The sequence below is a fragment of the Salvelinus fontinalis genome, chromosome 2 (genome assembly GCF_029448725.1).
Source record: "Salvelinus fontinalis isolate EN_2023a chromosome 2, ASM2944872v1, whole genome shotgun sequence".
In the NCBI taxonomy this organism is placed as follows: Eukaryota; Metazoa; Chordata; class Actinopteri; order Salmoniformes; family Salmonidae; genus Salvelinus; species Salvelinus fontinalis.
This window is the reverse complement of record NC_074666.1, coordinates 62,356,776-62,382,644: the sequence shown is the minus strand read 5'-3', so window position 1 is coordinate 62,382,644 and position 25,869 is coordinate 62,356,776. Positions and strand designations below refer to the sequence as shown.

At 43.8% G+C, this 25,869-nt stretch overlaps 1 protein-coding gene across 2 annotated transcripts in view; it reads right to left on the bottom strand.

The window, feature by feature from the left end:
- The window catches only part of LOC129822823 (rab11 family-interacting protein 5-like), a 33,386-nt gene extending 19,629 nt beyond the window's left edge, over positions 1 to 13,757 (bottom strand). Inside the window, exon 1 of one of the 2 annotated variants that reach the window (XM_055881259.1) lies at positions 12,736 to 13,757. In XM_055881259.1, the coding sequence (XP_055737234.1) occupies positions 12,736 to 13,115 (380 nt within the window). In that variant the 5' untranslated portion in view covers positions 13,116 to 13,757. The remainder of the gene's footprint in view (positions 1 to 12,735) is intronic. The other variant, XM_055881266.1, reaches the window with a different exon arrangement.
- Positions 13,758 to 25,869: the final 12,112 nt, after the last annotated feature.

Genomic DNA, 25,869 nt, shown 5'->3' with positions numbered 1-25,869 from the left:
CACACTCTTGGCATTCTCTCAACCAGCTTCATGAGGTATTCACCTGGAATCCATTTCAATTAACAGATGTGCCTTGTTAAAAGTTAATTTGTGGAATTGCCTTCCTTCTTAATAATGTGTTTGAGCCAATCAGTTGTGTTGCGACAAGGTAGGGGTTGTCATGATGTGGCCCTTTCTGGGTGTAGATTGTGGCTTCCCCCTCTCTCTCACTCTCTCCTACACCCAGGTTCTGTTATCTCAGGCCATAAATTCCTGGCGGAGACTCTCTCCAACTGGTCATGCAGAGAGAGAGACCACACGGTGAACAAAGGATTTCACTTCGCCGAACTTCTAAATCCCCAAAATGGGAGAATTAAACAATATGTCCATTTTGGAGAATGTGTAAACAGTCGGTGGAGAAGCCAGCTACGACCTGGTCCATTTTGTTTCATGTTTGTGACCTCATGAAAGACAATACAGCCACATTACCATAACTCTGTTTATACAGGTGCCTCAGTTATGAGGTTTGCATCTAACTCTTGTATAAAATGAATGAGTAAAGATGAAACTATTTGTGAAATTATGTAATGTGAGGTTAACCTTTCATTTGAGAGAATTGTATTCCCTGTAAAGTTTAACTAGTCAGTGGCCATGCCCCCGTGAGCACAGACAGGATCAGGCGTCATGACACCACCCTTTTCTATTGTTACGAATAAAACCCACTTCTGAGGAAATTCACATCAGACCACGCAAACCCCGGTGTAAGCTGAGGTTGCAATGGTTGTTGAATTCCTAACCATACCACGTGCATTGGCTACATGGCTGGAAGTGGTTAAACTCTGAGACTATCGATCCCTACAGAATAAGAGCAAATCTTAGATAGTAATTACTAGACTGCAGCTAGAAATGATGTAAACCTAGGATGCGAGTACCGACAACCGCTGAAACATCTATTCTAAGAACAATGGACGCCTGACGTATCCATTACAACAGACACTATCAGGAGCCGCAGATAGAGCTACAACCATGAAAGTTCATTGTGACTTCTGGGGAAGTAACCAGAGACTCTCTGATGAATTGACTCTCCAGCAGACAGACCGACGAGTCCAACAGAGAAGACAACAACGACACATGGGCGTAAATATATTGTTTGCAATTATTCCCGAATGAGCGAGCGTTCATGTGCAAAGGAGTAGCATTTCAATTAATATAATTATCCAATGTGTGTAGTGATCCATTTTGTCTTTCCTGCTACTTTATCGGTCCACACACCCTTTTCTTTGTATAACAATCCGTCATATTGGTTTATTTATTGGTTTAGCCCACTAGGGGATTTTTCCCTATCGTTGTTAGTAACCAATATCTACTGTTTGTTTGTTATGCATTTCTGTGATTATTTAGTTTGTTAGTAAATAAATGATTAAGTCAATTGGTGTATGGATGATTCATAGTTTAGGCTGGGTTCGTGCAGATAACTAAGAATTCTACGACGTTTTAAATGAGACTGACGTAAGGTAAAGAATAATTAATTAATAGAAGACTAATTGATCAGATATTAAAATATCTGAAGTTATATTCGGGAAATTCAAACTTTGTAATCTGAAGATTTTCTAGTTAATTACATTTACATGATTAGTTTAATCATGTAATAATAATTACAGAGAATTGATTTGATAAAATAACAGTCTTCAACTTTAATGATACTAAAGACACTACAGGGTGGTATACAGAAGACAGCCCTATTTGGTAAAAGACCAAGTCCATATTATGGCAAGTACAGCTCAAATAAGCAAAAGAGAAACGACAGTCCATCATTACTTTAAGACATGAAGGTCAGTCAATCTGGAAAATGTCAAGAACTTTTAAAGTGTCTTCAAGTGCAGTCGCAAAAAACATCAAGCGCTATGATGAAACGGGCTCTCATGAGGACTGCCACAGGAAAGGAAGACCCAGAGTTACCTCTGCTGCAGAGGAAAAGTTCATTTGAGTTAACTGCACCTCAGATTGCTGCCCAAATAAATTCTTCACAGAGTTCAAGTAACAGACACATCTCAACATCAACTGTTCAGAGGAGACTGCAGGAATCAGGCCTTCATGGTTGAATTGCTGCAAAAAAAACACTACTAAAGAACACCAATAAGAAGAAGCAACTTAAGTGGGCCAAGAAACACGAGCAATGGACATTAGACCGGTGGAAATCTGTATTTTGGTCCACATTTAAGATTTTTGGTTCCAACCTCTGTGTCTTTGTGAGACGCAGAGTACGTGAACAGATGAGCGCCGCATGTGTGGTTCCCACCGTGAAGCATGGAGGAGAAGGTGTGATGGTGTGGGGGTGCTTTGCTGGTGACACTGTCAGTGATTTAATTAGAATTCAAGTTACACTTAACCAGCATGGTTACCCCAGCATTCTGCAACGATACGCCATCCCAAATTTGGACTCATGCAGAAATCACTCCGCCATTTCCTGGTTGCTAAAACCTAATTTAAGCTGAAATAAAAGACCCCAGACATGTTCTATATGCACAAAAAGCTTATTTCTCTCAAATTGTGTGCACAAATGTCTTTAGTGAGCATTTCTCATTTGCCAAGATAATCCATCCACCTGATAGGTGTGGCATATCAAGAAGCTGATTAAACGACATGCTCATTACACAAGTGCACCTTGTACTGGGGACAATAAAAGGCCACTCTAAAATGTGAAGTTTTGTCACACAACACAATGTCACCAATGTCTCAAGTTTTAAAGGAGAGTGAAATTGGAATGCTGACTGCAGAGCTGTTGCCAGATAATTGAATGCACATTTCTCTACCATAAGCTGCCTCCAACTTCCTTTTAGATAACTTGGCAGTGTGTCCAACCGGCCTCACAACCACGTGCATGGCATTGTGTGAGCAAGAGGTTTGCTGATGTCAACATTGTGAACCGAGTGCCCCATGGTGGTGGAGGGGTTATAGTTTGGGAAGGCATAAGCTGCGGACAACAAACACAAATGCATGTTATCGATGGCAATTTGAATGCATAGAGAGACCGTAATGAGATCCTGAGGTCCATTGTCGTGCCATTCATCCACAATCATCACTTCATATTTCAGCATGAAAATGCACAGCCCCATGTTGCAAGGATCTGTACACAAATCCTGGAAGCAGAAAATGTCCCAGTTCTTCCATGGCCTGCATACTCGCCAGACATGTCACCCATTGAGCAGGTTTGGAATGCTCTGGATCAATGTGTACGATAGTGTGTTCCAGTTCCCGCCAATATCCAGCAACTTCGCACAGCCATTGAAGAGGAGTGGGACAATATTCCACAGGCCACAATCAACAGCCTGATCAACTCTATGCGAAGGAGATGTCACGCTGCACACCAGATACTGACAGGTTTTCTGATACACGGCCCTAACTTTTTTAAAGGTATACAGATGCATATCTGTATTCCCAGTCATGTGAAATCCATAGTTTAGGGCCTAATTAATTAATTTCAATTGACTGATTTCCTTATATGAACTCAGTAAAATCTTAGAAATTGTTGCATGTTGCATTTATATTTTTGTTCATTGTAATTACCTCTTAAGCTACTTTGCAACTACTTAGCATGTTAGCTAACCTAACCTAACACCTAGCTAATGTTAGCCACCTAGCTACCTAACTATGTTAGGCACAAAAAATTGGAATTTGAAACATATCATACTTTTTGGAAATTCTTAATATATTGCAGTTTGTAACATATCGTACGAATTGCAATTCGTAACATATCATACAAAATGGATGGACATCCACAAATGAATACATACCATAAGAAATGTAACAAAACACACTAATTGGCGTTTCCCTGATTTAGATATTATGTTACGTCTACACCTGAGTTCAGGCTGATATGTGTACTGATCTGTTCTTGCTTACAGCCAACCTGTTTCTTCTGTGACAACCTGGTCTCAGAACATTTCATATTATTCTGTACATAAATCCACGACATCCCATTTAGTATAATATGTGATGTTCATATGGTATGTATTAATTTCTGGTTGTCCATCATCCAATTCATATGATATGTTACGAATTACAATTCGTATGATACGTTACGAATTTGTAAAACGTACAATATGTTACGAACTAGCTAAACGTGTGTTATGAATTCCAATTTATTGTGGCTAATGCTAATGTTAGCTAGATGGCTAACATTAACTAAGCTAGGGTTAAGTTTAGGAGTTAGGTTAAATGTTTGAGGTTGGAGTTAGGGTTACCTAAAGCATTTTAGGTTAGCTAAAATGCTATGTAGTTGCAAAGTAGCTAAAAAGTAGTAATTAGTTGCAAGTCATTAATTAGCTAAAATGTTAAAGTTGTCCGTGATGCGATTCAAACATGCAACCTTTGGGTGACTAGACGTTCGAGTTATACGCCCACCCATCCACTCCGACCAACCACCCTCCTTTTGTTTTTGCCTTAAGTAATCTGTTTTATGTAACCATACCAAACATAACATATCATACTAATTACAGTGTCCCGGATGTATTTTTAAATATGTTACGTTTCGTCTATGAAACCAGGCTCTCTGTGATGGCCGGATATGGTTTATGGCAGTACTGCACCACCATCGCTATTTATGCTGAATGGCAGATGACTGTGTAGGAGAAAGGGCAAGCCAACGAGGCCTGCATCTTGCAACAATAATCACTAATTTGTGATCTAAACTGGGTTATGGTACACAATAGTATTGTACAGTAGGCTATGTGCTATGATTATTGGAACTATGGGCAGGCAGCCTAGAAAAACCATGTCCTCGCTTGAGGCATAGGCCCAATGGTTCAGTTCTAGACAATCTTGTATCTATGCCAATTCTATGGTATTTTCAAATAAGGGGTTACCTACTGATCATAGCATGCTTGTACTAGAGACTCCATCTGACCTTAAATCCCGCAGCTTTATCTGAATTTCTATCTAAGTATGGTAAATCTGAACTATTAATTATGGGTGATTTTTTTATATTATTTGGAGAACGCCAGTGTCAGATTTGCTCTGAGCTAAACCCATCTCAGCTGATAACTGAGCCTACACGGCCAAATCCTAAAGATCCATCGAAATATACCCTGAGTGATCTTATTTTGACAATAATCCAGATAAATACACTATATATTGTCACGAACCGGCTCAAAGTTCGAACAATGGTGTGTGTGTAGTCAGTAGTGTAAGTGAGTGTTTGCATGCATAAATGTGACAATGAGTGGTGTAGAAAGGTGCCAATGCTAACAAACCGGCTACAACCAAAATCGATCAGTATGTGCATGGAGAGAGTCTCCTCATTGAATGGGAACGAGGTGTATTTATCCCGGGACACACCCGAGCCCAGGTGTGTCCCATTCCGCTGACGACCCTCCCAGCTCCACCCACTGACATCCTATTACGGAAAACAAGAGCAACGAGAGAATATGGCAGAGTCCCCCCCCCCCCTCTGCGTCCCAAATTGATGAGGGGGTTACGTGTTCACACTTCCACTTGCCCCAGCCAACCTCGGCCTCCCCAGACCTCAGCAACCTTTGCACACAGGAAGTAACCTTTAAGAGGAAAGAAGAAAACGAGACCAGAAGGGAACAGACAGGAGAAATAGAACAATACCAAACACAAAATAACAGTGGTCAGTCATGTAGACATTCAGGAACAGGGCGCACGAGAGAGCGCATCAGTCCCCCGGATGTGCCACACATCAAGATCTCATTATCCTCCGGTTAGGGCACATCATGGTCCTCATAAATGGGGAGAGGGTTATGGTCGGTGTATACAACAATAGGTACTACTCCCGAGCCGACATACACCTCGAAGTGTTGTAGCGCCCATATGAGTGCTAGCGCTTCTTTTTCAATGACCGAGTAATTCCAACCAACTGAACCAACTGATAATGGTTCAACTTTTTGGAAAAGAAACTAAAAGGCCTCTCAACACCAGACACATCTGCTTGCAGTAAAACTGCACCTGCCCCCACATGACTAGCATCCACCTGCAAGGTAAATGACAAATCCACACGAGGAGCAGCCAGCACCGGAGTTGAGGTAAGCAACCTCTTTGCATCTTCAAAAGTCTGTTGACAAGAAGAAGACCATACGTAAACAGCTTTAGCTTTCAGCATATCTGTCAAGGGAGTGTTCCTACAAAGTTCCTACAAAAACTACGGTAATAACCAATCATTCCCACGAAACGCATCTGTTCCTTTTTAGTAGTTGGTGGTGGAAAAGCATCAATAGCTACCACTTTAGCCCAAACAGGACGCACTTCACTCTGCCCAACCACCTTTCCAAGGTATGTAACGGTCGCCTGAGCAAACTCACATTTAGGCAGATTGATCGTAAGGCGACCCGCAGCTAGGCGGTCAAACAAGGGTTGAATACGGGACAGATGTTCCTCCCAAGTATCTGCATATATCACTACATCGTCCAGATGAACAGTGCACCCGGCCAGACCGGAGACAACCCTGTTCATAAGTCGCTGAAAAGTGACAGGTGCTTTACGCTGGCCGAAACTCATAACCAAATACAAGTACAGACCAGAGGGTGTAATAATGGCATAGATTTCACATGCCCTACTCATCAGTGGCACCTGCCAATAGCCCTTTAACTGGTCACATTTGCTCACAATCTTAGCTGCTCCGACTTGATCCACGCAGTCCTCCATCCGAGGAAGAGGAAATGAATCTGGCTTAGTGACACTGTTTACCTTACGGTAGTCCGTACAAAATCTGTTTGTCCCGTCCGGTTTACTGACCAAGATACAGGGAGAAGCCCAACTGGAGAAAGTCTCTGCCATATCACTCTCCAGCATGTACCTGACCTCAGCATCCAGACAACGCAGTTTCTCTGAAGAAACTCTATAGAATCGCTGACGAATGGGGTCAGCATCTCCAACATCAATATTTTGTTCTATTAAGTGTGTAGGTGTATCAGAAAACAAACCTGGAAATCTCCAAATCAGACCGACCATCTCTTCCCGCCAATCAACAGGTAGATGAGCGAGAAGGCTGTCTAAAATATCCAGTGTCTCTGAATTTTTTCAATCTACCCGGCAGTATGCAATCGTCGGGACCAGGAACATCTTCCTCCTCATGTACGGACCTAGCATGACAAGAACCCAGCAAAATAAAGGTATCGGCCAAAAGAACAGGTTTTACCGTCCTCTGTAGACTCCCACTGTTCAGCCTCAGAGGAACGTGCATAATAGGGTTTTAACAAATTTACATGGCACAGTTAGTGTTCTTTTCTCCGTTCTGGAGTGGCAACTAGATAGTTTTGCTCAGTGCACTGGCGTACAACCGTATATGGACCTTGAATCTTGGCTTGAAAAGGAGAACAAACAATTGGCAGCAGAGCAAGAACCTGATCACCTGGACTAAAGTGACGAGGCTCAGTTTGCCAATCAAATATGCCCTTCATCCTCTCCTGTGAAGATGATAGCTTCTCTTTAACCATTTCACCAGCAGCGTACCGGTTGTTGCCTGAAATCACACACATAAGATAACAGGGACTGAGGGGGCTCGGGAGACTACCAGTCATCCTGGAGAACAGATAGGGTGCGTGGACTTCTATGTCCAAACACAAGGTCATTTGGACTGAAACCCGTGCTCTCCTGTGAAACCTCCCTAGCGGCTAACAGTAACCAAGGCAACCCCTCCTCCCAATCCTTATCCATCTCAGTACAATAAGCTCTCAACAAAGATTTAAGTGTTTGATGGAAACGTTCCAGCGCTCCTTGACTTTGCAGTTGATAGACGCTAGACAAATTGTGTTTAATATGGAGCTGTCGGAGAACCTGATCAAACAGATTAGAGGTGAAATTAGATCCTTAATCACTCTGAATGACCTTAGGGATTCCAAACAGTGAGATAAACTGAGTCAGCTTTTAGCACAGATTTAGTCGTGATAGACCGGAGAGGATAGGCAGCAGGAAACCTAGTGGTCTGACACATCAGTGAATAGGTAACTACTACCTTTTTTAGAACGAGGCAGAGGACCAACACAGTCAATAATCAGTTACTCAAAAGGTTGGCTGAGTACAGGAATAGGAAACAGTGGTACCGGCTTAATAGCTTGATTAGGTTTACCAGTTAATAGACAGGTGTGACAAGTTGATGAACTCAGAAACATCCCTCTTTAACCTAGGCCAAAAGAAATGTCTTAATACATATGTGGTTGTAGGTTTCCCACACACCCATATGTCCAGCAACATTGTTGTGGGAAGTTGTCAACACCAACTCACGAAGCTTAACTGGTACAACCTGACTAATCGCCTCCCCCAGAAAACAACTACCATGAGACACCCACTTTCTCATCAGGACATCCTCTTGGAGAAAATAGCCATGGGCGACATCTCCCAACTGTTCCACAGGCACAATTTGGTCATGCAACTCTTCTAATGTGGGGTCAGCCACATTGATTAGATTAGATCGGAGCGGGGTACAGATAACGGGATAATAGGGAAAGTAGTGACAGATTTCTTTGTGGCATTCTCGTTAGCCGGCGCAGTGACCAGGTCGCCATGGCTCATAGAAAGCGTCACTGCACACGCAGAGAACACCTCTGGGAAACTCTGCACACTCTCATCGGGAATCCCTACAAATGACGGCTTAGCGGAAATCACTAGAGATGGAAACACGACAGGCCATACACGCTCACCAGCCAAGTTATTCCCAAGGATAACGTCGATACCCTCAAATAGGCAATGAAGGACGCACTCCCACAACAACCTCACCTTTCACCAGTCCACAATCCAACATCAGTTTATGCAATGGAACTGACAGTGTTCAAACCTATTCCCCTAATTAGATCACTATTCCCCGAATCAGTCTCAGCAAAGAAGGGTAACACAGACTCCAACACAAACGATTCAGAGGCACCTGTGTCTCTCAGGATCTTCACTGGCACTAGGTCCTTACTTCCTAACAGACACAAAACCCTCCGTAATGAAAGGTAAATAGTCTGCGTCAATATGGACTTTCACATGCCCCTGGCCATGAGACACTGTGTCAGGAGTGAACTGATGTGGAACAGGCGCAGCTAACGCCATAGGCTTAGATTTGACGTAAGCACTGAATTTACCCCTAGCCCTGAGAACCAGACATTCGTTTTTTCCAATGACCCGAACCTTGACAGTAGTGACACTCTTGACCAAAATCAACTTTACCACGGTTGTCAGGCTCAACCCTAGTTGAATCAAACTCTGTCCGTGAACCAAAGTATCTCGGTGAGTGAGGCCCAGATCTCTCCAAACGCCCCCATTCACTCCGAATGCGGGGCTGTACAAAAACACTTGTGTGAGTCAAAACATACTCGTCCGCAAAAACCGCAGCTTCAGCGACAGTCTTTACTTTTCGTTCGTTAATGTACGTGGCTATATGATCAGGGATTGTGTCCTTAAATTGCTCTAGCATAATCAGATCACACAGCCCTTGGAAAGTTATAACTGCAGAGGCGGAACACCAGCGATTAAACTGTGAAGATAACTCTCGCGCAAACTCAACATGAGTCTGTTCATTATCCCTTTTTAAAGTTCTAAATCATTGGCGGTAAGCCTTAGGGACCAATTCGTAAATCTGTAACACAGCCATTTTAAACTACACTAAGAGCTGAATATGCTTCCTGCACTTTACCAGTCAAAACACACTGCAACATTAAAGTGCGGTCAGAATCAGGCCAACTCCTAGCACCAGCAACACGCTCAAACAATGAACAGAATGTCTCAGGGTCCTGCTCATTAAATTTAGGCAACAACCGTAAGTTCCCAACAACATCAAATGTGTCCGGGGCACGACCAAAAGAGGAACGACCCCGAGGTAAATCTGGGTCACCTTCCCAGAGCAAACTCTCCCCTGAGAGCTTTCCTTCCCTAACCAGCTCTAGCCGCTCTTGTTGCAGCTTGACTTTAGCATGCTCCAAATCCTGTTTAATTTCCAACTCCTTTTCATACTTTACACGGTCATGCCCTAGCTGTGACAGAAGCAGTTATTTCTGCTGTTCAAAAAGAAGACTACTAGACTAACCGATGGAGCGGCCAATGTAACGTTATGGGGAGACGGCGAGTCCTCAGCAGAGGCTGCCCCAGTGGTAACTTCAAGAATAACACTCTCCATCAGATTGGCCTTCAATATTAGCCTAATATAATTTTTTTGACGTTTATCACTAATTTAAACCTTGTAGTGTTCAGCAATCAACAACAGCTGTTCTTTAGTACATAATTCTAACAGTTCCTCTGATGGAAAGCGAATGAACTCATCTACATTAGACGCCATAGTCAAAAGTAAATACAAAAAATAAAAATCTCTTGCTCTTCCCCTCTGCTGAACACACCAGACCACAAGAAAAATGACAATCATACTGGGCACCACAGAAGAGAGATGAGATATATATGGAGCTTCCCCAAAACCTATAGTAACTCAACCCTAGTCTTCGTGGAGATTTGTGGTGGGTCAAAAAAAACAAGCTGGAGATCTACCGCGGTCAACAAGCTCTGAGAACCCACTGTAGCCCGCTGGCAAGGAAATAAACCACTCAGCACGCTGGCAGATTCCCCCAAGCCACGGATGTGCCCCCGAGACAACTGCTCAGTCCACAGACACCACACAAAAATAGAACAAAATAACCATGCCCAACATATTCCAAAATGAAACACGTCGCTAAGCCTAAAAGGGGGAAAGGCTATAGCTCCGGGTAGTAAGTATCACTACCCTACCCAAATCTCCCACTGAGGTACAGAGCCAACTGTACTCGGACCGATGTCCCAACAGCGAGTAGATCAAGAGTCTATTATTATTATTTGACCCTGCTAGTCACCTATGAACATGTGAACATCTTGGCCATGTTCTGTTATAATCTCCACCCGGCACAGCCAGAAGAGGACTGGCCACCCCTCATAGCCTGGTTCCTCTCTAGGTTTCTTCTAGGCTGGGTTTCTGTACAGCACTTTGAGATATGAGCTGATGTAAGAAGGGCTTTATAAATACATTTGATTTGATTGGTCTGCACAGAGCCCTGACCTCAACCCCATTGAACACCTTGAATTGGAATGCCGACTGCGAGCCAGGCCTAATCACCCAACATCAGTGCCCGACCTCACTAATGCTCTTGTGGCTGAAGGGATGCAAGTCACGCAGGATTGTTCAAACATCTTGTGGAAAGCCTTCCCAGAAGAGTGGAGGCTGTTGTAGAGGTAAAGGGGGGACCAACTCCATGATTTTGGAATGAGATCTTTGACGAGCAGGTGTCCACATACTTTAGGTCATGTAGTGTATGTTTCTGGATTGTAGTGACCATTGCCCAGTTGTCTGTGTCAGAGATGTGAAAATGCATAAATCTGCCTTGTGTCATCACTAAGAGGAACTTTAAAAAATGTAGTGAACAAGCTTTTTTTCATGATCTTTATTTTAGTGACTTCAATATGATTGAAGATAGTCATGCCCCCTTCAAAACTCTGAAAGTTAAAGGTAGAACAAATGTCTGGTTCATTCCTGAATTATACAAGGTCACCAGTAACACAGGCTTAGGTCTGAATTGTCACTATTTTAGCCAACTGAGGAATCAATGTGTAAGACTGATCAAAAAGGCTAAATATGATTATTATGTAACCACTCTTTCTGATTGTAAGGGGTTTTGTGTATATTGTGTATATTTATGTTTGTCTGTGCAATATGTGTTGTGCTGTATTTGATTAGTTTTATATTGTTTCTCATATGGTATATTGGATTTCATATGGATGTTATGAAATGGTATATGCAGGGCTCCCTTGTAAAAGAGAAAATGATCACAATGGTGACTCCCTGATTAAATAAAGGTAAATAATAATAAATAAACATTTCAAAGATTTTACTGAGTTACAGTTCATATAAGGAAATCAGTCAATTGAAATAAATTCATTAGGCCCTAATCTTTGGATTTCACATGACTGGGCAGTGGTGCAGCCATGGGTGGGCCTTGTAGGGCATAGGCCCACTCACTTCACAGCCAGGTCCACCAACTGGGGAGCCAGGCCCAGCCAAACAGAATACATTTTTCCCCACAAAAGGGCTTCATAACAGACAGAAATCCCCCCAGTTGTGAGGCCGGTTGGACGTGCTGTCAAATTCTCTAAAACAACAGTGGAAACTGCTTATGGTAGAGAAAGGAACATTAAATTATCTGGCAACAGCTCTGGTAGACATGTCTGCAGTCAGCACGCCAATTGCATGCTCCCTCAAAACTTGACACATCTCTGTCATTGTGTTGTGTGACAAAACTGCACATTTTAAAGTGGCCTTTTATTGTCCCCAGCACAAGGTGCACCTGTGTAATGATCACACTGTTTAATCAGTTTCTTTATATGCCACACCTGTCAGGTGGATGCATTATCTTGGCAAATGAGAAATGCTCATTAATAGGAATTTAAACAAATTTGTGCACAAAATGATTTGAATGAAATATGTTTTATGAAAGATGGAACCAACATTTATATTTTTGTTCAGTGTAGTTCAACTATGCACCAGTAATCCAGGGGTGGCCCGGCCCACTGATCTTCACCGTAAATAAACGCCCAGTTCTTCTCATATTTTGTCGGAATTCCCCACCCTACCAACATACCATAGTTTGGCCTACAAATGTTACTGTCAATCACGTCAAATTAATGGCAATAAAATTATATAATTCGTGGGATATGATCATTTAGCCTAGGCTTGCATGTAGCCTAATCAGTGGAAATACCTTCCTCGTCACTAGCATATTAAATGAGTAAGTGAAAAGAACCTACTCATCTCTGGGACACATTCCATCTTGAAATATTTTATCCAGAGGGACGATTGCTTGACCAAGAAACACGTCAAGTCCGATAAGCACCCGGTGCATGACCGTGAGGACCAAGTCGCCGCTCCCTGAGGGAAATGCACTGCGACCCCCAGCCTCCAGTATACCGGGGAGAAGTTCGAAACAACATTCCTCATTCCACTCTGGCACAGTCGCCTTTTCGACCAAACCGGTGGTGTATTTCTCCTTCCCAACCTGAATGATAGTGTAAACATAACGGCTCCCGTGCTTGCCCTTCGTCCGCAAACCCCTTGCACGAAGGACAGTTACATTCACATGTGTAGGCACCCATCTCTGGTCATCGTTCAACTCTATAAGTGACATCATTTTAAATTCCGTTGCCTGGAGTGGGGAAGCGTGAATGCGTAAAAAGTCCTAAATAGACATCCTTTGCCACTGCTTTTTTGGAACCTGTCCCACCGGTTTGCGCATCTGATGACGATGCTATCCAATGTCTTCGCCTCGCCCTTGCGCCTAGATCACCCGTTACTTGGGCTACTATGTTTGATTGCTCAAACAGACGCAGGACCTCTGCAGAATTTCTCAAAAATGCTCCGGCACGTCACCGACGTCAGTTTGTGGAAATGCTGGATATGCAGCGCTTGAGGCACTCGCATGTCATTGTTCTGCTTTGGTCAGTCCTCATCGCATTACTATTTTACTATCTGAAAAGTCAATTGTGCTCCTGCGGCCCGCCCTCCCTAACAAAAGAGCCCCGCATACAGTACGAATACTGCAAAATGAAAGAGAAACACGCCCCTCCCTACCTACATGGTGGAATGAGATAGCTAAACTAGAACTATCAAAATCCTTATTGTGCCATTATTGTGACTGTGAGACTACTATTTTACAATCATCCATGCAATTACAATATGAGTTTTTCATTGTTGATATCGCAAAAGTTGGATAAAAAAGATCCCACCCAATCATGTTGTCCTAGTCTAGCGGGAAAGCAACTCTGGGCGACTGCGCAATGTAGGCTAGATATTATAACGTCCCATACAGAAATTGTTAAAAAACGGAAAACAAAGGCTTAACAATTGGGTTTTGACTGTTTTGCAGCATCAAGATGACACATGTGCAATCATGTAAATAAATATCTGGAGGATTAGAGTTTATAGTTTAAAGGTCTCCACAAGAGGGCAATGCCACCCTATTTCGACGTAACTCCTGGCCTCTACCATAAAATGTCCTTTACGCTTCGAACACACCGGCTGCGTGTTTGCATCACTGCTGCATAACATTTTGCGCAACTAGGCAACTATACTGATGCAGGTACCTTTTGCAAATGGTCGCATGCGGTTGGACACATGGAGGAGAGAATCATTTTCGCAGTATCCTCAAAACCGTGTCTTTTTGACACAACTGCTGACAGCTACAGGGACATAAACACAGAAAATGCTGCTTGGAGACAAGTGTCCACGATAGTAGGATTGCCAGGTCAGTTTAGTAGTGAGCTTGTGCTAGATGTGGCTAGTTAGCGTTAGCTAGCTAGCTAACCTAGCTTGCTAACCTAGCCAATGAGGTGTGTGTGAAAGAAATAGTCAAATAAATTATGCTAGTTACTACCCCTAATAACTTTACCAAATGTTCATGTTTGAAAGAGTGTGAATGCTAGATAAATAGTAATGGAAATGGTAGATACTACTGTACCCCTGATAATTTGGTCAAATTACCGTGTGTCGAATAAATAATATACTTGGCAAATAAATAAATAAAAAATGTAAAGAAATTATGCAATCAAACTGTTTTTATGTAATCCCAATTTTTTACTGAATGTGTGCAACAACAAAAAAATCTACATTCATATTTTGCTACTCTCTGTCAAGTCCACTCATACAATTTGATGCATACGTTCGATTTATCGAACGTATGCACCACACAGAACGCACTGCAACTGCCTCTGCAACGCAATGCTGCAAGGCAAATGCAGCGTTCCATTGGAAATGAATGTACTTCTGGTGTATCGAAACGCAATGACGCAGTCGGTGTGTTCGAAGCGTTAGGTTCCACCTCTGAAGGATGATGCAGGCTGCTAATACATATTCACGAATTGGGGATGTGAACATTATGGGTGATTTCCATGTGTAGTGGAGAAATAACTGCTGTCAGTAGCTGTCAGTATAGCTAGCTAGCATGCTAACCTTATTTAGCTAACTAATGTTATAGCCACAGATGGATAAGGGAAACTTGTATCTTTGACATTGCCATCCATCTATTGTTATCTCCAAAGTTTTGGAATCTGCCATAGAAATAGACATAGATATAAAGCTCAGAGCATTTCGTATTATTCTGTATATAAATCCGAGACTCTCCATTTAGTATGACATTTTAAGCTTCTTATGGTAAGTATTAATTTGTGGATGTCCATCAGCCATTTCTTATGATATGTTTTGAATTACAATTTGTTGTGGCTAACGTTAGCTAAGTGGCTAATGTTAATGTTAGCTAGTTGGCTAACATTAGCTTGGATAGGGGTTAGGAATTAGTTAGCTAACATGCTAAGTAGCTAAAAAGTAGTAAGTAGTTGAGACATTAATATTCAGTGAAAATGCTAAAGCCCACCTAGCAAAATGTTGTTGAAAAGACGAATATGCCCCACGTCCAATCTACTTTCAGATTCACAAATCCCTCCATGTGTTACAGACACAATATCAAATATTTGTCTATGAACAATTATACTAAGCAAGCTGGTCCTGGGGCTCTGTTCACAAACACAAACAGACCCCACAAAGCCCCAGGACAGCAACACAATTAGACCTAACCAAATCATGAGAAAACAAAAAGATAATTACTTGACACTTTGTTAAGAATGAACAAAACAGAGCAAACTAGAATGCTATTAGGCCCTAAATAGAGAGTACACAGTGGCAGAATACCTGACCACTCAGACTGACCCAAACTTAACAATCATACATTACCCCAATATTTACACAGCATTTATTTACAAAATTCAAGTGCTAATTGTCATTATTCCACTACTGAAGCATGACTCCAATCAACTACTCATATTTTAAATATCCAGCGTGACAAAATATACATTTATTATTATGCCATGCCTCAACATTAAATGAATTATTGCAAATACATACAGTATTAACAAAGGGGTTTCCATTCGGTTTTGATATTTAATTTACAGAATTCTTCAACAAGATGGGACTACATTTCTTTATTGAACCTTTATTTAACTAGGCAAGTCAGTTAAGAACAAATTCTTATTTACAATGACGGCCTACCGGGGAACAGTGGGTTAACTGCCTTGCTCAGGGGCAGAACAACAGATTTTTACTTCGTCAGCTCAGGGATTCGATCCAGCAACCTTTCGGATACTGGCCCAATGCTCTACCTGCCGCCCCGGGTAGCTTACATGGACAATTCCCACAACAAAACGCTCAGTTGTTTTCATAAGATTTTTTTTCATTTCTCAAATGAATACAACCCGGAGGTGGACAGTTCAGAAAATAGTGTGAACAGCTCTGATCGTGTGACACAAAACAAACGAACATGGTCCAAGCACACCAGGACAGTCGTGAAGAGGTCATGACAAAACCTATTCCCCCCTAGGAGACTGAAAATATTTGGCATGGGTCCTCAGATCCTCAAAAGGTTCCACAGTTGGGGATGTTCCTGAGTGTAGCTCCTGTAGCTCTGCATCACTCAGTAGTCCCACACTCTGCTGCTGCTCCAGAGGGGGTTGGCCCAGGCGTGGCACATCGCTCGCAGCACATGGACACACACACAGTCACACACACAATCAACAACATTGTCATAAATACACATATATCATCACAACACTAAATATGTTGTTGTACACTCACCTGTATAAGTAGTGGTCTCTCCCTGTCCCGAGCCAGTTACCCCAGAAGAATCCTCAAAACACCAGTCTGGGAATGAAGTTAAACACTTCAGCTATAACAGAGGCTTTTTCAATTCCAACAATGACAGATTGAATAGACACATAGTACAGAATGAATGACTGACTGCCCAGTTCAACATCAGTTCACAGTCTCACCTCATTCTTGTATTGGAGCAGCAGCAGTTTATGGGCGACGACAAACCTCAAGCTATCTCCACTTCCCTTACCTGTTGACAGCCTTCACCAACCCAGGGAGCACTCTCCAGCCAGAACTCCGGGACATTCTCCAGCAGCTTCTAGCACACCATGTCTGAGTGCGTGCAGGAGGAGAAGTGAGGGGCCAGCACATTAACCCTACACACAATTATGTAACTCTTCTGATGAATGGAAAGTGTTGCAGTTGACAATGATCAATGCAGGATGAAAACATGTTGAATGCTGCCTTGCTTACCACTGAACACAAGGCTTCCCCAGTGTATGGGCCACAAAAGTCACGGAGCAATCTTTTCCATCAGGTAACAACATAGTGCATTTTCAGTGAGTGACTCACAATAACATACACGTTTTATGTAGACAGTTAAAGGGAAAACAGCCATACATAGGCTATTAATCAGAATGTACTATATTGATATAAATAATTTGTATCTTCTGCATGGACATATAAAACTCAGAGCCTAACACGTTCTCTAGCAAGCGCATTCTAAGGATGTTAATTAAAGCTAATTAAATGCTTAGTCCAATGGTTTTTCATCCCAAATCTGTTGGTGACCACGCGGGTCTATAATGCGAACATTACTCAGGTCCACTCTTACAAATGCTCTAGGATACAGCAACGCCTTTATTTCCTGTGTAGGTTCCAGATTTTTGGAGTCAAACAGAAGGTCATGCGGAAGAGCGCACGGTGTCTCCTGTATGTGTGCATAGCCCGGTGCGGTACATCCCAGCTCCTCGTTTCGGCCGGGCTAGAGTGGGCTTTGAGCCAGGTGCCATGAAGCCGGCTCAACGCATCTGGTCTCCAGTGCGTCTCCTCGGGCCGGTGTACATGGCACCAGCCTTACGCATGGTGTCCCCGGTTCGCCAGCACAGCCCAGTGCGGGTTATTCCACCTCCCCGCACTGGCCTGGCTACGGGGAGCATTCAACCAGGTAAGGTTGGGCAGGCTCGGTGCTCAAGAGCTCCAGTACGCCTTCACGGTCCGGTCTATCCGGTGCCACCTCCTCGCCCCAGCCCATTACCACCAGTGCCAACACCACGCACCAGGCTTCCAGTGCGTCTCCAGAGCCCTGTTCCTCCTCCACGCACTCGCCCTGTGGTGCGTGTCTCCAGCCCGGTACCACCAGTTCCGGCAGCACGCACCAAGCCTCCTGTGCGTCTCCAGAGTCCTGTACGTCCTGTTGCTGCTCCCCGCACTAGCCTTGAGGTGCGTGTCCTTAGCCCGGTACCACCAGTTCCAACACCATGCACCAGGCTTACTGTGCGCCTCAGCAGGCCAGAATCTGCTGTCTGCCCAGCGCCGCCTGCGCTGCCCGTCTGCCCAGCGCCATCTGAGCTGCCGCCTGCGCTGCCCGTCTGCCCAGCGCCGCCTGCGCTGCCCGTCTGCCCAGCGCTGTCTGAGCTGCCCGTCTGCCCAGCGCCGTCTGAGCTGCCCGTCTGCCCAGCGCCATCTGAGCTGCCCGTCTGTCCTGAGCCTTCAAAGCCGCCCATCTCTCCTGAGCCTTCAAAGCCGCCCGTCTGTATTGAGCCTGGCCTTAGTTATCTTTGTTTTCTTTATTATTTTAGCTAGGTCAGGGTGTGACATGGGGGATGTATGTGTTTTGTATTGTCTAGGTTTTTTTGTATGTTTATGGGGCAGTGTGTAGTCTAGGGTTATGTATGTCTATGGTTGCCTAGATTGGTTCTCAATTAAAGACAGCTGTCTATCGTTGTCTCTGATTGGGAACCATATTTAGGCAGCCATATTCATTAGGTAGTTCGTGGGTGATTTTTTATGTGTAGTGTTTAGTGTCAGCACTATTTGTTTGTATAGCTTCACGTTCGTCGGTTTGTTGTTTTGTTTAGTGTGTAAAGTGTTGTTCGTTTTCATTTCGTCTTCTAATAAAAAGAAGATGTATTGCTATCACGCTGCGCCTTGGTCCTCCTCTCTTTCACAATACGACGATCGTGACAGCACTACCCTTTGTAGCGCCTTGCGGTCGGAGGCCGAGCAGTTGACATACCAGGCAGTGATGCAACCAGTCATGATGGTGCAGCTGTAGAATCTTTTGAGGATCTGAGGACCCATGCCAAATCTTTTTAGTCTCCTGAGGGGGAATAGGTTTTGTCGTGCCCTCTTCACGACTGTCTTGGTGTGCTTGGACCATGTTAGTTTGTTGGTGATGTGGACCCCGAGGAACTTGAAACTCTCAGCCTGCTCCACTACAGCCCCGTCGATGAGAATGGGGGCATGCTCGGTCCTCCTTTTCCTGTAGTCATCTTCTTTGTCTTGATCACGTTGTGGGAGACGTTGTTGTCCTGGCACCATCAGGCCAGGTCTCTGACCTCCTCCCTATAGGCTGTCTCATCGTTGTCAAAATCAATTCAAATCCAATTTTATTGGTCATACATATCGTTAGCAGATGTTAATGCGAGTGTAGCTAAATGCTTGTGCTTCTAGTTCCGACAGTGCAGTAATAACCAACGAGTAATCTAACAATTCCCCAACAACTACCTAACACACACAAATCCAAAAGTGTGAATGAGAATATGTACATGTAAATATAAGGATGAGCGATGGCCAAGCGGCATAGGCAAGGTGCAATAGATGGTATAAAATACAGTATATACATATCATATGAGTAATATAAGATTTGTAAACGTTATTAAAGTGGCATTTTTTAAAGTGGCATTGTTTAAAGTGACTAATGATCCATTTATTAAAGTGGCCAGTGATTGAGTCTCAATGTAAGCAGCAGCCTCTCTGAGTTAGGGATTGCTGTTTAGCAGTTTGATGGCCTTGAGCTAGAAGCTGTTTTTCAGTCTCTCGGTACCAGTTGTGATGCACCTGTACTGGCCTCCCTTCTGGATGGTGGCGATGTGAACAGGCAGTGGCTCGGGTGGTTGTTTCCCCTGATTATCTTTTTGGCCTTCCTGTGACATTGGGTGCTCTAGGTGTCATGGAGGGCAGGTAGTTTTCCCCCGGTGATGCATTGTGCAGACCGCACCACCCTCTGGAGAGCCTTGCGGTTGAGGGCGGTGCAGTTTCCGTACCAGGCTGTGATACAGCCCGACACGATGATCTCAATTGTGCATCTGTAAAAGTTGTCAAGGTTTTTGGTGACAAGCCAAATTTCTTCAGCCTCCTGAGGTTGAAGAGGCGCTGTTGTGCCTTCTTCCCCACACTGTCTGTGTAGGTGGACCATTTCAGTTTGTCTGTGATGTGTACGCTGAGGAACTTACAACTTTCTACCTTCTCCACTGCTGTCCCTTCGATGTGGATAGGAGGGTGCTCTCTGCAGTTTCCTGAAGTCCACGATCATCTCCTTTGTTTTGTTGACATTGAGTGAGAGGTTGCTTTCCTGACACCACACTCTGAGTGCCCTCACCTCCTCCCTGTCGGTGATCAGGCCTACCACTGTTGTGTCATCGGCAAACTTAATGATGGTGTTGGAGTCATGCCTGGCCATGAAGTCATGAGTGAACAGGGAGTACAGGAGGGGACTGAGCATGCACCCCTGAGGGGCCTCTGTGTTGAGGATCAGCGTGGCGGATGTGTTGTTACCTACCCTTACCACCTGGGGGCGGCCCGTCAGGAAGTCCAGGATCCAGTTATAGAGGGAGGTGTTTAGTCCCAGGGTCCTTAGCTTAGTGTTGAGCTTTGAGGGCATTATGGTGTTGAACGCTGAGCTGTAGACAGTGAATAGCATTCTCACATAGGTGTTCCTTTTGTCCAGGTGTGAAAGGGCAGTGTGGAGTTCAATAGAGATTGCATCATCTGTGGATCTGTTGGGGCAGTATACAAATTGGAGTGGGTCTAGGGTTTCTGGGATAATGGTGTTGTGAGCCATGACCAGCCTTTCAAAGCACTTCATGGCTACAGATGTGAGTGCTACGGGTCGGTAGTCATTTAGGCAAGTTACCTTAGTGTTCTTGGGCACAGGGACTATGGTGGTCTGCTTGAAACATGTTGGTATTACAGACTCAGTCAGGAACAGGTTGAAAATGTCAGTGAAGACACTTGCTAGTTGGTCAGCACATGCTCGGAGTACACGTCCTGGGAATCCGTCTGGCCCTGCAGCCTTCTGAATGTTGACCTGTTTAAAGGTCTTTACTCACATGAGCTACGGAGAGCATGATCACACAGTCGTCTGGAACAGCTGATGCTCTCATGCATGTTTAAATGTTACTTGCCTCAAAGCGAACATAGAAGTAATTTAGCTCGTCTGGTAGGCTCGTGTCACTGGTCAGCTCGTGGCTGTGCTTCCCTTTTGTAGTCTGTAATAGTATGCAAGCCCTGCCACATCCAATGAGTGTCGGAGTCAGTATAGTACGATTCAATCTTAGTCCTGTATTAACTGTCACGTCCTGACCTTAGAGAGCCTTTTTATGTCTCTATTTTGGTTTGGTCAGGGTGTGATTTGGGGTGGGCATTCTATGTTCTGATTTCTATGTTTTTGTATTTCTATGTGTTGGCCAGGTATGGTTCTCAATCAGGGACAGCGGTCTATCGTTGTCTCTGATTGGGAATCATACTTAGGCAGCCTTTTCCTCTGTTGTTATTGTGGGAAGTTGTCTTTGTTAGGGGCACTATAGCCCTTGTAAGCTTCACGGTCGTTTTTGTTATTTCTTGTTTTGTTGGCGACATTTTACTAATAAAAGAAAATGTACGCTAACCGCGCTGCACCTTGGTCTTCCTTGAACGACGGCCGTGACATTAACGCTTTGCCTGTTTGATGGTTCATCTGAGAGCATAGCGGGATTTCTTATAAGCTTCCGGGTTAGAGTCCTGGTCCTTGAAAGCGGCAGCTCTACCCTTTACCTCAGTGAGGAGTTTTATTTAATTTAATTTCACCTTTATTTAACCAGGTAGGCTGGCTGAGAACAAGTTCTTATTTGCAACTGCGACCTGGCCAAGATAAAGCAAAGCAGTTCGACACATACAACAACAAAGAGTTACACATGGAATAAACAAACATACAATCAAAAGTACAGTAGGAAAATCTATATACAGCATGTGCAAATGAGGTAGGATAAGAGAGGTAAGGCAATAAATAGGCCATGGTGGCCTTACAATATAGCAATTAAACACTGGAATGGTAGGATGTGCAGAAAAATAATGTGCAAGTTGAGATACTGGGGTGCAAAGGAGCAAGAAAAAAAAAATACAGTATGGGGATGAGGTAGATTGGATGGGCTATTTACAGATGAGCTATGTACAGGTGCAGTGATCTGTGAGCTGCTCTGACAGCTGGTGCTTAAAGCTAGTGAAGAAGGTAAGAGTATCCAGCTTCAGAGATTTTTTCAGTTCGTTCCAGTCATTGGCAGCAGAGAACTGGAAGGAGAGACGGCCAAAGGAAGAAATGGCTTTGGGGGTGACCAGTGAGATATACCTGCTGGAGCGCGTGCTACGAGTGGGTGCTGCTATGGTGACCAGTGAGCTGAGATAAGGTGGGGCTTTACCCAGCAGAGACTTGTAGATGACCTGGAGCCAGTGGGTTTGGCGATGAGTATGAAGCGAAGGCCAGCCAACGAGAGCATACAGGTCGCAGTGGTGGGTAGTATATGGGGCTTTGGTGACAAAACGGATGGCACTGTGATAGACTGCATCCAATTTGTTGAGTAGAGTGTTGGAGGCTATTTTGTAAATGACATTGCCGAAGTCGAGGATCGGTAGGATGGTCAGTTTTACGAGGGTATGTTTAGCAGCATGAGTGAAGGATGCTTTGTTGCGAAATAGGAAGCCAATTCTAGATTTCATTTTGGATTGGAGATGTTTAATGTGAGTCTGGAAGGAGAGTTTACAGTCTAACCAGACACCTAGGTATTTGTAGTTGTCCACATATTCTAAGTCAGAACCGTCCAGAGTAGTGATGCTGGATGGGCAGGTAGGTGCGGGCAGCGATCGGTTGAAGAGCATGCATTTAGTTTTACTTGCATTTAAGAGCAGTTGGAGGCCACGGAAGGAGAGTTGTATGGCATTGAAGCTCATCTGGAGGTTAGTTAACACAGTGTCCAAAGAAGGGCCAGAGGTATACAGAATGGTGTCGTCTGCGTAGAGGTGTATCAAAGAATCACCAGAAGCGAGAGCAACATCATTGATGTATACAGAGAAGAGAGTCGGCCCGAGAATTTAACCCTGTTGGCACCCCCATAGAGCCTGCCAGAGGTCAGGACAACAGGCCCTCCGATTTGACATACTGAACTCTATTAGAGAAGTAGTTGGTGAACCAAGCGAGGCAATCATTTGAGAAACCAAGGCTGTTGAGTCTGCCAATAAGAATGTTGTGATTGACAGTCAAAAGCCTTAGCCAGGTCGATGAATACGGCTGCACAGTAATGTCTCTTATCGATGATGATATCGTTTAGGACCTTGAGTGTGGCTGAGGTGCACCCATGACCAGCTCTGAAACCAGATTGCATTGCGGAGAAGGTACGGTGAGATTTGAAATGGTCGGTAATCTGTTTGTTAACTTGGCTTTCAAAGACCTTAGAAAGGCAGGGTAGAATAGATATGGGTCTGTAGCAGTTTGGATCTAGAGTGTCTCCTGCTTTGAAGAGGGGGATGACCACGGCAGCTTTCCAATCTATGGGAATCTCAGATGATACGAAAGAGAGGTTGAACAGGCTCGTGATAGGGTTTCCAACAATTCCGGCAGATCATTTTAGAAAGAAAGGGTCCAGATTGTCTAGCCTGGCTGATTTGTAGGGTCCAGATTTTGCAGCTCTTTCAGAACATCAGCTATCTGGATTTGGGTGAAGGAGAAGTGTCACGTTCGTTTAAAGATGGATTGGACCAAAGTGCAGCGTTGTAGGCGTACATCATAAATGTATTAAATGAACACCAAAAACAAGAAAGAATAAACGACACGTAAAGTTTTGTAGCGCTAACACAGCAACTAACCAAAAACAAGATCCCACAAACTAAAGGTGCCTAAGTATGATCCCCAATCAGAGACAACGATAGACAGCTGCCTCTGATTGGAAACCATACCTGGCCAACAAAGAAATAGAGAAACTAGAATGCTCACCCAAATAAAAAGGCTGTCTAAGGCTCTCTAAGGGCGTGACAGGGAGGTTTTTATGCGAGTTGCTGTGGGGAGCGCAGGGCTGTTGACCGGGGTAGGGGTAGCCAGGTGGAAAGCATGGCCAGCCGTAGAAAAATGTTTATAGAAATTCTCAATTATTGTGGATTTATCGGTAGTGACTGTGTTTCCTAGCCTCAGTGCAGTGGGCAGCTGGGAGGAGGTGCTCTTATTCTCCATGGACTTTACAGTGTCTCAGAACATTTTTGAGTTTGTACTACAGGATGCAAATTTCTGTTTGAAAAAGCTAGCCTTAACTTTCCTAACTGCTTGTGTATATTGTTTCCTAGCTTCCCTGAAAAGTTGCATATCACAAGGGCTATTCGATGCTAATGCAGAACGCCACAGGATGTTTTTGTGCTGGTCAAGGGCAGACAGGTCTGGAGTGAACCAAGGGCTATATCTATTCCTTATTTAAGATGGTGTGGAAGGCACTTTTAAAGAATAACCAGGCATCCTCTACTGAGGGGATGAGGTCAATGTCATTCCAGGATACACCAGCCAGGTCGATTAGAAAGGCCTGTTTGCTGAAGTGTTTTGGGGAGCGTTTGACAGTGATGAGGGGTGGCTGTTTGACCGCAGACCCATTACGGGCAATGAGGCAGTGATCGCTGAGATCTTGGTTGAAAACAGCAGAGGTGTATTTGGAGGGCAAGTTAGTTAGGATGATATCTATGAGGGTGGCCGTGTTTACGGATTTGGGGTTGTACCTGGTAGGTTCATAGATCATTTGTGTGAGATTGAGGGCATCAAGCTTAGATTGTAGGATGGCCGGGGTGTTAAACATGTCCCAGTTTAGGTCACCTAGCAGCACGAGCTCAGAAGATAGATGGGGGGCAATCAATTCACATATGGTGTCCAGGGCACAGCTGGGGGCAGAGGGTGGTCTATAGCAAGCGGCAACGGTGAGAGACTTGTTTCTGGAAAGGTGAATTTTTAGAAGTAGAAGCTCGAATTGTTTTGGTACAGACCTGGATAGTAAAATAGAACTCTGCTGGCTATCTCTGCAGTAGATTGCAACACCGCCCCCTTTGGCAGTTCTATCTTGGCGGAAAATGTTATAGTTAGGGATGGAAATTTTAGGGGTGTTGGTGGTTTTCCTAAGCCAGGATTCAGACACGGCTAAGACATCTGGGTTGGCAGAATGTGCTAAAGCAGTGAATAAAGCAGACTTAGGGAGTAGGCTTCTAATGTTAACCTCTCTAGTGTACGTGAGACGTTAGCATCCCACCTCCTCAACAGCCAGTGAAACTGCAGGGTGCCAAATTCAAATACAGAAATACTCATTATAAAAATTCAGAAAACAAAACATATTTTACATAGGTTTAAAATTAACTTCTTGTGAATTCAACCATGGTGTCAGATTTTAAAAATGCTTTACGGTGAAAGCATACCTTACGATTATTTGAGAACATCGCCCAGCAGACAAATCATTACAAACAGTAACCAGCCAAGTAGAAGAGTTACACAAGTCAGAAATAGAGATAAAATGAATCCCTTACCTTTGATGATCTTCATATGGGTGCACTCAGAAGACGTTAATTTACTCAATAAATGTTCCTTTTGTTCGATAAAGTCTCTTTTTATATCCAAAAACCTCAGTTTTGTTTGCGCGTTTTCTTCAGTAATCCACAGGCTCAAACGCAGTCAAACAGGCAAACAAAAAATTGTAATTGTATCCGTAAAGTTCATAGAAACATGTCGAACGATGTTTATATTCAATCCTCAGGTTGTTATTAGCCGAAATAATCAATAATATTTCAACCAGACAATAACGTCGTCAATATAAAAGGTAAACAAGAAAGGCACTCTCTCTGGTCGCGCGCATGAAAAATCTCTGTGACACGGCAGGTCCACTCATTCAGACTGCTCTGAAAAAATGTCTAAAGACATTTGAGTCTTAAGTCAATGGATACTGTAATGGCATTGAATAGAAAACTACAAAACC